Genomic DNA, 14,230 nt, shown 5'->3' on the forward strand with positions numbered 1-14,230 from the left:
CCCAGCGGGACCGCTTCCTGCTGTCACCTCTGCTCCTCAGCTGCTGCCCCTTCCCTGCCCCGTGTCCCCGCGCCTCTCCCTCCTGCTCTGCACCTGCAGACTCAGCCGGGAGCACCCCCATCCCTGGCCTGTTCCTGCTGCAGCATCACAGTTACGGGCCGCTTTGGAGCCGGGCTGGCCCTGTGCCCCCGCCTGGCTCTCAGCGGGAGACGCCCACATGCTGGCAGCCCATTCGGGGCCATTTATTTGAGTGCCGTTCAGCTGCATCCATGTCAGCGTGATGGGAGCTCTGGGAGCCCGTGCGCCCCACACAGAAGCAGCCTCCCTGGGGAGGCCCGGCCCCGGGGCCGGCTCACAGGCAACCTCACTCCGCTCGGCGCGCAGCCCTCCACCGCCGCCAGCCGCCCCCCGCTCGGCTGCCCACCCGCCCGGGCCCCTGGTCCTCCCCTGAGATGACGCCGGAAGCTGCTCAGGTGGGGGTCGCAGCCACCACGTCCCGCCCCGTCACCGTCCAAGTGATGGGGGGCCATGTGGATCCCACGGCTCACGCGCCCTCGCCCGCGGGGACCCCGGGCCGTCCTCCCTCGGGCGGAGGAGGACAGCGCCACCCAGACCCGGCGCGCAGCCGCGGCCACTCGGGCCTCGCAGCGGTGGCTTCTCCGTGGTGCCCGCTGAGGGCCGGCGGGGCGTCGGGGCGTCCGGGGCGTCACGGAGAGCAAACGATGCAGGCGGGGGCCGGGTCTCCGGGGGCCGCCGTCCAGCGGCCGCAGGGGGTCTGGTGACATCAGTGCGTCTCCTTCCTCCTGCGCCTGAAACGGCAAAGGGAGAGGGTCAGCGGCTGGGAGGCTGCGCGGCAGCCCGCCCGGGTCCAGGTGTTTTTCCCGACAAAGGACCCAGAGAGTCGCTTGGCTCCCACCCGTCCTCCCACGAGGAAACAAATGGAGCCGTTTCCTGGTGGCCTAGCGGTTCAGGATTCCGCCTTGTCACTGCTGTGGCGCAGGTTCAAGCCCTGGCCCGGGAACTTCGGCCGACCACATCATCCCCCCAAAAAGAAAAAATGTATTGGGATTAAGTCATACTTTCATGCTTTCAGTGAGAATCTGGCATAAAAAGCAATCTTAAAACTCAGCCGCACTCCATGCAGAAAGCAAAAACCACCAAGACTCATCTGGAGAGATTTGGGGGGTTTTGTTTTGTCACTAAATCAGCTCCCGCAGTCTCAGCCATTCTTTCATTCACTCCACAAATATTTATAAAGCACCTACTCAGTGCCAGGCCTGGACTGGGGCAGAGGGTGGGGCAGGATGGCCTGGGTTCTGTCAGGGCAACGCCCTGGGCATGATGGGGACAGGGCCTGCGGGTAGAGGGCCTCAGCAGTCTTCCTTGGAAGAGGAGACAGGAGAGCTACCTAAGGCCCCGCCTCTGAAACACTGTCACTATCAGCGTCACAATGACAGACAAACCTCCGGACCGACTTTGGTGCTGATCCCACGGAAAAGGCACGTCTGGGTGGCATCACAAGGGTGCTGCTCACGAGCTCCGCTGGGACAGGGCAGAGCCAGTGGCCTGTGCCCCTGAAACACGCGGTGTCCCCAAACACTGAGGGAAGCATCGGGGACACGAGGGGGTACAATGCGTGAAGCTGGACTCGCTCACGAACCCGGCAGGTGGCCGAGGGGCACTGGACGCTGGCGAAGGCTGACGGGACCCGTGGGTGGGAAACCCCTGCATCTGTGTTGCATGTCCTGGTCCCCGGGATCTGGTCACCCGAGAGCATGGGTGTGTCCCTGGGAGATGAGCGCAGGTGCGCTCGCTCCGGGCGTGATGTCGGACGGGTCAGGGAGAACGCGTGTGTCAGTGCACGTCTGCGTGCGACCAGACGTGAGCAGTCAGTGATCGGAGGAGGGTGGAGGCCATAGGGAATTTCTCTCGGTATTTTGCAGTTTCTCTCTAAGTTCAAAATTATGTCAGAGTTAGAGGTCGTCCCCTAACCAGGTGCTGGGCCCGCAGGGGTGGGCGGGGAGGGCGAGGGACGGGCAGCTGGGGGCGGGCAGCAAGGGTGGGTCTGAAGGTCGCACAGAAGCAAACGGGAGAGGTTTGGGTCGTTGCCCCGCAGGCTGTGAGGAGGGCCACAGGGTCAGGCCATTGCCCGAGAGTCACTGTGGCGGCTCATGGCTGGGGCGGAGGGACTGGACTGGCAGGGGCCACCACGTGCGTGGGCGCCACATTTGTCCCCTGCTCACTGACACAGGGAAGCCGTCGGCTCAGGATGGGGGCTGGGGCAGGGCCGTGTGACAGGCAGGGACAGGGGAGAGCTGGGTTAGAACTGTTAGGGGACCTGTTAGGAGGTGAGATCTCGTCAGAAGGGAGTTTCCTGGGGAGGTGACACCGAGACGGGACCTCCTGAAGGGAAGCGGCTCAGGGACGTTGAGGTGGCTCTGGGGCATCAGGGTTTGGCTGTGGGGGCCTGAGCCCCCTGGGGTGGCCCGGGTGCCACGGCGGAGCCTGTGACCGCCCCGTCTCTTACTGGCTGGGTGACACTGCGCCTCGAATTCCTCAGCTGTAACTCGGTGACGTGAGCTGGTCCCTCAGGCAGGGCCGGTGCCCCGCGCACTGAGAAGGGACACGAGGGAAGCGCTCCGAGGAGCCCTGGCTCGCGGGAAGCGCTCGAGAGGGTCCCCCCCCCCCCCGCCCCCGCCCCCCTTGGACTTGGCCTCGCAGGGGTCCAAGCGGCAGGCGGCCACGGCAAGGGCGAGGGCGGCAGCCCCCCTCGGGGGCGGCTTTGCAGGAGGGTGGCGGCGCTCCCTCCAACGCCGCTTCCGGGCAGCCCCCGGGGATGCTCCCCGCGGCCGCCGCCACCTCACGGCCGGGCCGTGGGCAGACGCCGACGGAGCCCCAAGTAGCTGCCGAAGCCGCGGCCTCTGGGGGAGGGACGCACGGCAGCCGCTTTCATCCTTTCTCTCGAGTGATCGTTTTGGACCCTTTCACTTCCGCTATGAAATACAATATGCTCGGGTTCAAGCGGGCAGGCAACTCCCATCATCAGAATAAAAGCACTCTTTCCTTGGGGGACCATTTATGGGACTATTTTATCCAAAAAAAATCCACGTATCCACGTAGGTGGGGGTGGTACTTTTACTTTTTTCTGAGCCCGGGTAGAAGAGGTTTCTCTAGGGCCGCACCCACAGCATATGGAGGCTCCCGGGCGAGGGGACCACGCGGAGCTGTCGCCGCGGCCACCGCCACCGCCACGCGGGATCCGAGCCGCGCCTGCGACCTCCGCCGCGGCTCGTGGCACAGGACGGTTTTTGACAAAGGAAGGAGCGAGAGCTCTTCGCGTGCACAGAGGCCTGTTGCGCGGGAGGGAAGGCGGCCTTTTCTCTGGGATGGTCTGCTGAGCAGCGCTGGCCACAGACCACAAGACTGGGGTTCAAGCAGGAGGTGTCCACTAGCCGGGCTGTCCCAAGGCGAGCCCGGCCATCCGGCCAGTGGGTAGAAAGGGCTTCAGAGTCTTTCCAGCTCATTGTTAGATGAGGTTCGGTCACTTACCGAAGATAAACAACTGAAAGGGCCTCGCCTTTAGACAGACTTTGGCAGTGGAGGGGGGGGGGAGGCTGCCGACGGGTTTCAGTCGGCTGACAAGTGGACACAGCTTATGAGACGAGGCAAAGAACCTGCTTAGTCGTGCGGATGAGGCTACTCTGGGCCAGGCGCTTGAATCAGCTATTTTTCTTCTTCTCCTCACATGCAGTATCTTTAAAAATTCCACCAAACACTTGGCCTATATAGTGAGGGCTTTATAAACATTCATTGAATATTAATACCTCTAGTTACGACTGTCCACGGTTTAGAGAAGAAACAGGCTGAGGCCAACTATGTGGCCCGGGTGAGAGTACCCAGGCACTGAGTGGGCGAGTCTGGGGTCAGCGGATTTTGAATCACCAAGCGGTGGTTCAGACAGGGGCTGCGACCCATCCTACTCGCTTAGGTGCCTGAGCGGAAGTACCAGTTCATCCAAGGTAAACGTGTGTGTGTGTGGACGTGATGGAGGCAAAGCAGAGGGGCAGACGAGACGGCCCCAGAGGGCGCATTGAGTGTGGCCGGCCAGCTCTCCCAGTGACCAGCTCCTTCTACCGACATAGCAGTCCAACAACCTCATCAGACCATTCCTTGACGTCCCAGCAAAAAACAATCTGCTGTTGTTTGGCGGGGGGGGGGGGGGGGAAGAGCATGGGACGTACAGGCTGGTGGGCCGCACTGGCTGGAGGTGGTGGTTTGCTTTAGGAGAGAACAGCTCACAGTCCCAAGCCCCACCTCTGTGGCAATGCCCGGGGAACACACCATGACTGCTGTACCTCCTGTGAACAGCAGAGGGCAGCAAAACAACCCTGCAGACAGGTTTCAAGGGGGCCTGGGATTCTAATCGTTGTGCTTAAAATATTCCCCTGTCATTTGGAAAGTTCTTGCAGAGGAGGATTAAACACAGATGCAAGTCATGAGTTAGTCCCTTATAAGAAACTTATTCTTTTGGAGTTCCCATCGTGGCTTAGTGGTTAACGAACCTGACTAGCATCCATGAGGACATGGGTTCGATCCCTGGACTTGCTCAGTGGGTTAAGGATCCAGCATTGCTGTGAGCTGTGGTGTCACAGATGCAGCTTGGGTCCTGCATTGCTGTGGCTCTGCTGTAGGCCAGTGGCTACAGCTCCTGATTTGACCCCTAGCCTGGGAACCTCCATATGTCATGGGTGTGGCCCTAAAAAGACCAAAAAAAAAAAAAAAAAATCCTTTTTAAGTCTTAATGACAGCTAGTCTCTCGACTATGTGCTGTTACTTGAAGGGGACTTGCACTTCTGCGAAGCTTTCTTTGCTCTGTCCTCGTGGTCTGGCAATGGTGGGGGGAAGCTTTTGTCTCCTCTGATGGCTTATTTAATCGTCTTGGTGCGATTTGCTAAGCTTGGATTATATGTTTAACAGAACAGTGTTTAAGGTTACAGCCCACTCGCAATTGGGGAACTGAGTTTTGAAGCCGGGCTGTGGGGTCCCCATTGTTTCACTTCCTCTTCTAGAACTCAGAGGAGGCGCCCCTGCCGCCCCACCCCCACCCTGGCAGCTCGTGGGCACCTGCTCACCAGCTCCCTTGGCTGTTTTGGTAAAGGCTTCCTGGTGATGCTGCAGCCCTGCTTCTCCCCAGAATCCTCACTGTGCGGCCATCCGCCTGGGAGGCCGGAAGGCCCGGCGGCGGCGTAGACGAGGCCTGGATGTGGGCCTGTGTGGACCCGGGCCCAGGGCCGCCTGCAGCTTCCGCATCATGAGGGAGGCAAGAGGTGCATGCGAGGCTCTGAGGGGACAGGCTGGTGTCCAGTCTCAGCCTGACCACTTAAGAGCTGGCCGACTCAATCCGTTATTTAACTTGTACAGCCTCCTCCTGTGCAAACTGGGGGTGTGGGTGTGCCTGCTGCACGGTAGGGTGTGGCTGTAACTCAATCACCTACCACACGTCAGGTGCCCTTTCAGGACTCAGTAATTGGGTAACTGAAAATTCTTATTGTCATGAAGCTTAAAAGGCAGAAAGGGTGGGGGGACCGGGGCACAAGGCTGGATGCCTGCACTGGGGGCGGGGTTTGCTGGTCTGGGCGGGGACAGTGTGCGGGGGTGCAGGTGAGGACCAGGTCGCCTGGGGGTGATGGCGGCGTCCCCACAGCCACGCCCGTGCAGCTGGGGGCGGAGGGGGTCCAGTGGGCGTGTGGGCACAGGGCTGGGAGGCACAGGCCCAGGTGGAATGCAGGCACTTTGTTCATAGGACAGAACCGACGAGAAGCAAAAGCTGGGGTTCCTTTCAGGGAAAATGCTCCCAAAGACTTTCTAGCGGCGACATTCAGTTTCTCCAAGTAGGTGAAGCGACCAAACGTCTAGGGTTTTAATGGGCTCACAAACACTGCGATGGTTACACGCATCTCAGGAGGCGCAAATCAATTTAACACTTGTATTTATTTCTTCCATTATCAAACATAAGCACATTACAGTTTGAAAGGAAACAAAAAGATCCACCACCTACAACAAAAACCGCTTTAGCATTTTGTGTCTGTCTTTCCAGACTCTGGACTAATCTGAAATTTACTCAATACTGAGTATTTTCAAGCACTGCAGAGAAGTGAAAATGCTGGTTCTTACTGCCCCAGTGTTTTTTGATTTGTTTCCTTTCAGCAGAAAAAACTGAAAGCATTATAGTTACAAAGACTCAATCTCCAAATTATGCACCGCCTCTACCCAAGTTGCTCTTTCTACCGGGAACACATTAGTTCAGCTCAACCACTTGCAAAGAAACCTTGACGCAAATTCGAGGTGCCGACTCATCGCCAGGCTGATGGAGTTAAACCGGAGACGCCGCTCTGCCTGCGTGACACCGTCAGCACCTCGGAGCGCGCAGTCTCTCAACTACGGGGACCCCAATGTCCACACGTGCGTGCGCGTGTCTGCGTGTGTGCTGGGGTGCATCTGAGAGGCATCGCTTGCAAAGTCAAGACAGCTGACAGCCAAAGCGCACGTGTAAACCTCATCTTCAGTCACCTTTGTTCTGAGACACGTGTCTGTTACCTGAAGTGTAACGCACAGATGCCGAATATGTGGGAGACTTTTACAGACTCTGGGGGACGTGTTCTTTTGGGGCTTAATGTTGTAGATGCACCTTGTGTTTCTCCACAACCTTTGAGGCTGTGCGGCCAAAGGCCCTCATGCTTCGGAGTCATTTCCTCCTGCACACAGATACCTTCCAGGTCAGCGTTACTCAGGGACATGCAACCGCGAGAGGCACTGGACAGCAGAGCAGACCAGTTTTCGAGCTGGGTCCGACCACTGTTCTTGGGTGCACTCAACTGGAAGGAGGGCAATTTCCAGACACTTATGGAGCATGACCATCTCTCAAGTGTCAACTTGAGTCCTAACAGGTGGCCAGAGAGCCTTTTCCATCACCAGGTAAAACCCACAGTGCAGAAGAATGTCTCATCAACAGCCCGATTACAACACACTGCCGGAAATGACATGTCAAGTTTCCAAGTGATGGAATTAAAACTGCCAACCCAAGACCTCCTGCAGTGAATTAGGAAACATGAGAAGTAGTATTTTGGACCAGAGATAGACTGAAAAGGTCCAGATTTCTTTCAAATCCTTAAATTGTCAAGATTCTGAAATGGAGAGAACTGAAACTAATTTTCACTGCGGAGGTAAAATCAGTAAAAATCAGTAAGCAGGTATTAAAGACGCAGGGGCAAATCACTGTACTTGGGCCGCTTCAAGATTTAACACTGGATAAATGGGAGCTGTGTCACGAAAGACAGAAGTTAGATGGAGAGACTCAGGGCTGGGGGCTCAGGAGGCTGGAGAGGAGAGAGTTGCGGTCCTGAGGGGTCTCGGGGCAGAAGCTAAGTTGCAAAGAAGCTGGAAGAGTGAAGGCCCAGGGGAGAAAAGCCAAGAGCAGAGGAGAACCCGAAGAGGAAGGCGGCTCACGGGGCCAGGCACCCCCGACACGGACAGTAAGGCCTCGTACGGGCGCAGCCAGAAGGCACCTCTAGGGAAGTTCGAGGCAGGACCTGGCGACAGGACCCAGCCCCAGCTCGGAGTGCCTGGTGCAGGTGGCACAGGTGCAGGAAGGCCCTGTTTGATCTAGTGGGCCACCAGGTGGCAGGTAGTGACCTGGGGTCACAGGACCTCCCTACCGGCCAGGCATGTCATCCACGTGGAATTCAACTAAGTGAAGACAGAACATTCTACAAGTTCCCTGGTGGGCTAGTGGTTAGGATTTGGCACTTTCATGGCTGTGACGTGGGTTCAGTCCCTGGTCTGGGAACTGAGATCCTACATCAAGCTGCTGCAGCCTGAGGCCAAAGGCCACTGCAAAGCCACCCCCCATGCAAGCATCCTCTCTGCAGCCTGGGAACAAACCACAGCTGCTCAGACCGCGCTTCTCACAAAGTGTGGACAGAGGGCCACCGCCCTGCACATAACCAGTATTTTAGCCACGAAAAGGTCCCTTGGTCACGCACAGGATGGGGTATTAAATGCAGACCTGAAAGTACCAGCCGTGCTAACGGTAAACTGCCTGCCCAGGGACAGGGGCGCTGAGGTCCTGCAGGCCAAGGGCAGCGGCCGGGGAGTTCCGGTCCTGGACAAGCACCTGACATCCAGCTACAAAAGCGTCCACGTGGACGGGCCGCCTCGGGAAAGCAGCCCGCACCCCACTGAGCCGGGGGCCGGGGCCCCGCTGAGGGGGCTGGGGCGCGAAGCCAGGCAGACCGACTCGGGTCCATCCACACCTCAGCGCCTCTCCTTTTGGTGAGGAGATGAGATTTAAGGAGAAAATCGCCTGAGAACGCGGCACCAGGCAGTCACACATCCGTCTGGGACTGGCACAAGTGTTCTTCAACTTAAAGTTAACACGGAGTCTCAGCTGCCTTCTCGTGCCCCCCCGGTCACTGGCCAGGCTGACTCCGCCCCACCTCACACGACTGCCAATCCCGGGTCATCAGCAGGACGGTTTCTCCCGATGAAATGGCCGTTTTCTTGTCTTCTTTAAGCCCCTGTGACAGGTTCCCACGTGATGGCCGTGAACCAGAAGCCAGGGACAAAAAGCCCGCAGGATCCGAAGCCCATGCCCAGATCCCGAGGGAGGCCTGTCACAGGCAGCGCAAGAAGAAACCTGCGGGAGGCACAAGGGTCTAGCGGACCGGCCTTGGCCGTGACACCTGCATTTAGGTAGGGGCCGGCCTTCCTGTGTTCTCGAGGTGATGCCCGATTTTCTCTTTAGGGCCCAATGTGCCTATTAAGGGAAGTCCCTATGTGAACGGAAGCTGTGCCCAGGTTCACCTGTCTGGTTATAGCCCAGAACACTGCCACCTCGAACACGAAGCGGAATCTCCCATCCTTTACCAACTGACAATCCGATCAAACTAGAAAAATCCTGAAGAAAAAGCTTTTGAAGACCATGGTTTTGAAGTAAAGAACCATGAGGTGACGTGAACTTGTTACCTGCTGGATTACAGAGAAGCCCATCTGTAAGCTGCCCAGATACCCGGCTCTACGAAGCTTCCACCTTACATGACTTTTGGAGGAAGACAGATCCACACCCAGAGCGCGACGTGTAAATAAATGCCAGGAGAGCCTGGATTTTTCCATGTGTCACAGAAATGACAACGGGAGCACCCTCCTCCGGTTCGGTGGGCTGCTGAAGGTTTACGAAATGATAAATGCAGAGACCCATCAGAACACACTACACGGCCGAGGTTAAGAGCGGTCCTCTCCTACAGCCTGAAAGAAATGCAGCTGAGTGGCATCCAAACTTCACTCACATTCCTATGATTCCAAACCCTCCAAACTTCAGACTACAATAATTAACTATGAAAAAAAAAAAAAGTCCCGCCTTTTGTGTGAATGAAAGCGGGTAAAACCTTAAGAGTCTTACATTATTTAGACGTTTGCAAGCCAGGTCCCGGGTTTTGTTCTCCCCCCATTATCTTCTAAGGCTGCTCTTACGGACACAGATCAGCTTGACCACAAACCTGCGTTCCTTTCTGACAACCAGCGTCCTGGTTATAGATCAGGTTGCTCTTCACTAAGCTGGAGAAACTAGTTCCAAGGAAAGTGGGATTTTATCTAATAAACTTAGAGCAAATGTATTGATTTTACAGCTATAAACGATGCCGTCCAAAACGGTAATAAATTACTTCAAGTGTATCTGGAAGTGACATCAGTTTACCAAAATCTCACAGAAATGAGGTGTACTGCCAAGTTCACGGGCTAAAAGATGACACCAAATCCATTTTCCTTCGCACCGAGAGCACGGAGGCGAGTGCACCGCGAGAGATGACGGTGCGCGAGCCTCATGAACCGCTCGCTCAGCTACTGCCGCGCCTCCAGGACCACAGCCACGAAGGGACGGTCCCACGTCCCCACCTCTTCCTCCCCACAGAGCCCAGACTCTCGACTCCTGGCTCCTGCACTGCCAATTCACCTTTAAGCCTGGCTTTAAAAAATTTTTTTTGTCTTTTTGTCTTTCATAGGGCCACACGCGTGGCATAGGGGTCTCATCGGAGCTGTAGCCACCGACCTACACCAGAGCCACAGCCATGCCAGATCCGAGCCGCGTCTGCGACCTACACCACAGCTCACGCCGGATCCTTAACCCACTGAGCGAGGCCAGGGATCGAACCAGAAACCTCGTGGTTCCTAGTCGGATTCATTAACCACTGAGCCACGACGGGAACTCCTAATTTTTTTTTTTTTTTAAGATCTAAATTTGCCCTTTCTTCCTATTAAAGTCCTATTTTCTGAAAATTATTTAAAATTAAAAACGACACTAAAGCCAATGTTCCTTCATTCTGATTTTTTCCCCCCCTCAGGCTTCTACCATGGAGGCCCCTTGTCCCTTCCCCCACTGCAAAGGGACAGGGACAGTCCTACAGCAAGTCGCTACGCTAAGACCGTGAAATGAACGATGCAGCTGCACAACCAAGGTGAGAGCCGTGCTTTATGGACACGTCCTTCCTGCCGCACACCCCAGGGACAGGCTCGATACTCCAGATCCTTGGTTTGTTTTACTGACTCTGGAACCAGGCTGTTCAAAAGGTGAATTCTGAAACCATGACTGGTGTAGCAAATTAATATATCAGAAACAAAAACTTCATCCAAATATTTACATTTTAAAAACATTTAAAAAAACAGGCTACTTATTAAGTGTGCTTGAACAAACCATGTGTGGAAGTGAATTCCATTCATTATGGAGTTTCTGGGAACACTGAGAGCACAGAGGCCCTGAGAGCTGAGGAATTAAGAGTTCTCCAGTGTTCCCAATCTCTGCTAAAAACACAACGTGACACACAACCGCCGAGGTGCTAACGTCACCGCCCCCCCCGCCCCCCGAAAAGGAAGGGCCCCTGCAGAAGGCAGGTGGCTCAGCAGCGGGAAGGCTGGTGCCCTCACTCGGCATGGCCTCGCCACAGAGCCCGTGACACTCTGCAGAGGTCGGGTGAATGTGCCGAGCCCCACCTCGCTCCATCACACCCCAGTACCTTCACGAACCTGGACACTCACAGAAATGTTTGGAGAGAGATTCCTTGAGAAGGTGGAGGGTCTGAGAGTACATCAAGCAAAAACCAGGCCGTTCCTTGGAGCTCACAGAGCTTTTCCACAATAAACGACTGATCATACAGCCCAATTAAAAACTCAAAGACTTTACATTACAAGTATAGAAAGTTTATAGCTCAGCGCTGCCAAGAGAGTTCATTTAACACCTCAGCCCCTACTTGCAAAGCGGTTGACAGCTATACAATGACTTCTGCTTTATTGTCGCTGGCTTTGGCTCTGATGTTTAAATACTGCAAACAACCTGGGAAGCTGTTTCACGTGTGTGTTCTGTGTGTGTGTGTGTGTGGGCGCGGGTGCAGGTGGGGATCATAACAAAGCAGGGTCAGGTCATCACGATGAAGACAGGCCAGGAGCTGAGTAGCCACTGAAAGTCCATTTACCATCACTTCCTTACACAGCACATGTGAGAGACTACGGCTTAAGGACAGAGGGAGAAGGCCTCTCATTTGTTCGTGTCGTTTACGCCACGACTTTCGCAGTCTGACAACGAGGCCAACCTAACGCGCTGCCTAGGGCAAGGGTCACCGAGAGCAGAGTGACGAAGTCCAGCTCGGTTCGGTTCTGAGACCTTCAGTGCTTAAAATTTTGCAATCTTTCAGGTTAACACCACCGAAAACCAACAACCCCAAACCCAAAAGGTCAGATAAAAACAATGAGTTAACCACCAGAAATGACCCAACTCTTTAACAGATCAGGCCCTGCTGGAATTGTGCTTAGTCTGTAGACCCCAAGGCACCTCTTCTTAAGCAAGATGCTTCTCTGAAGGCGAAACATGATCTCTTAGAAAACCAGGCTGGTCTTACAGTCGCTCTGGAGCTACCCCTCGGGTCCGAAAGAACAATGGACAACGACTCAGAGTCTACAAATGTACCATTTTTTTTCAGAGAGCGCGGGGCTGGTTTTACATGTCCAAACCGGAACTGTCAAGTTGCTGGAACTCAGGGGGAAGTCCTCCGAAGGTGCGTATTCTAGCAACAGCCGCAAAGACCCAGACAACTTCATTGCTAAGAAGCAGCTATTCCTGTCTGTGCCTTTAGATGCTGGTTGTAAAACAGCAGCAGTATGCTAATTGTGCCCGCCGTTGGGATTTGAGCTATTCTAAGGAAGAAGCACTGTTCTCTTTGAGCCAGTCTGGGAGGACACCTGCCATCACACTGGGCAACCAGGGGGCCTGGGGGGAGACGGTCGGGAAGCGTCCGAAGGACCAGAGACCAGAGCGTGGTGCTCAGCATTCTCAAGGCGCCCGGGCCGCCCAACGGGGCGCCGCGAGACCCGCTGCTCACACACATGCACACGCACACACACAGTTTAATGGTTTAAAAAAAACCACATTTGTTACTTTAGAAAAATAAAAATGCAGTGCATTTTCCACAATATTATCGCCACAGACTCTGATTGCTCAGTCCACACATAAGCAGCAGTTGCCGTCTATGGTGATATGGCTTCTCTGCACTAATTCCCATCAGGCCGAAACACATTAGGGCAGGTTAAGTAAAGACCAAATTGTTGCACAAAGAACATTTACTCATCAGATCCCACGGATCTCTTCTGTGCCCGTTTCCTGGGCAACCTTCTCGGTGAAGCTTTATCTGGAAGAAAAGACAACGTTTTAATTTGTCTGTTATACGTGTTCAATTCAAAAGCATTTCCTCCAACTTTACCACGAGGTTCAAAAACCGAACACACACACACGAGAGAGATCATCTAATAATAAATGTCTCTGACCCAGCACAGGTTTTTTTAAGCTATAAACAGTCCTTCAAGAGAGAACTCAAAATGAAACTTTACATACTGCAAGGTTGCTAAATAAACTTAAAAACAAGAAAAAAAAATGTTTTGGTTAAGTTTGTATGGTGACAGATGGTAACGACTTGGCATAATGGTCATTTTCCAATGTATAAAACATCATTACGTTGTACACCTGGAACTAACATGACGTCAATTAAAAATTTTTTGTAGAGTTCCCGTTGTGGCTCAGAGGGGTAAGAACCCAATTACTATCAATGAGGATGTGGGTTTGACCCCTGGCCTCACTCAGTGGGCTAAAGAAAAAAAAAAAAAAGGGAGTTCCCGTCGTGGCGCAGTGGTTAACGAATCCGACTAGGAACCATGAGGTTGCGGGTTCGGTCCCTGCCCTTGCTCAGTGGGTTAACGATCCGGCGTTGCCGTGAACTGTGGTGTAGGTTGCAGACGCGGCTCGGATCCCGCGTTGCTGTGGCTCTGGCGTAGGCCGGTGGCTACAGCTCCGATTCTACCCCTAGCCTGGGAACCTCCATATGCCGCGGGAGCGGCCCAAGAAATAGCAACAACAACAATAACAACAAAAAAAAAGACCAAAAAAAAAGTGCTCGAGTCTACAAATCACATGAAAACGGACCTCAGTGCTCCTGGCAGGTTGATGATGATGGCGTCTGGGGCCCACGTGCCTAAAACTGAGCGTGGAAGCACTTTCTTTCCCCCTGCCTTAAAGGGCCGCACCCACAGCACATGGAGGTTCCCAGGCTAGAGATCAAATCGGAGCTACAGCTGCCGGCCTACAGCACAGCCACAGCAACTCCAGATCTGAGCCACGTCTGTGACCTACACCGTGGTGTAGGTCATGGCTATGCTGGATCCTTAACCCACTGAGGGAGGCCAGGGATCAAACCCGCACCCTCATGGATCCCAGTTGGGTTCATTAACTGCTGAGCCACGAAGGGAACTTCCAGAAGCACCTTTCTGATGAAGAAAGCCTACAAATTTCATCAGATTTTCAAAAATGTTGCACTATGAATTAATGCCTTTTTATTTCTAAATCTTCAAAATAACCAATTACGTTGAATATCTTTCTCTCAAAAAATACTTGCCAATCTAACAGCCACCTGTGTAGACACAGCTGTTACTAGGCAGCTGTGAAACAGTCACTGCTGAGTCCCAAGAAGGCCAATCCCCCTGCAGCAGGTGTTTAAAATACAGCAAAACATGAAACAGAGCCTCATGATCCTGCCAAAGCCTGTTTGTTCAACACGCACGAATTTCACTCCATCGGTGAGACAGGCTGGTCCAACTTACCTTAACGGCGCATCTACGCCTTCCGGGCCCACCTGTCTAG

At 54.4% G+C, this 14,230-nt stretch overlaps 1 protein-coding gene across 2 annotated transcripts in view; it reads right to left on the reverse strand.

Annotated features, from left to right (window-relative positions):
- Nucleotides 1–219: 219 nt before the first annotated feature.
- The window catches only part of SSR1 (signal sequence receptor subunit 1), a 33,387-nt gene continuing 19,376 nt past the window's right edge, over nucleotides 220–14,230 (reverse strand). The window contains 2 exon segments of one of the 2 annotated variants that reach the window (NM_001444977.1): nucleotides 220–809; nucleotides 12,665–12,728. In NM_001444977.1, the coding sequence (NP_001431906.1) occupies nucleotides 785–809; nucleotides 12,665–12,728 (89 nt within the window). In that variant the 3' untranslated portion in view covers nucleotides 220–784. 2 annotated transcript variants of the gene reach the window in all.

This window comes from Sus scrofa, chromosome 7 (genome assembly GCF_054392235.1).
Source record: "Sus scrofa isolate SSC_HxYL_T2T_F1_AM1 chromosome 7, Sscrofa_HxYL_maternal_Yorkshire_Landrace_v2.0, whole genome shotgun sequence".
NCBI classification, from domain to species: domain Eukaryota; kingdom Metazoa; phylum Chordata; class Mammalia; order Artiodactyla; family Suidae; genus Sus; species Sus scrofa.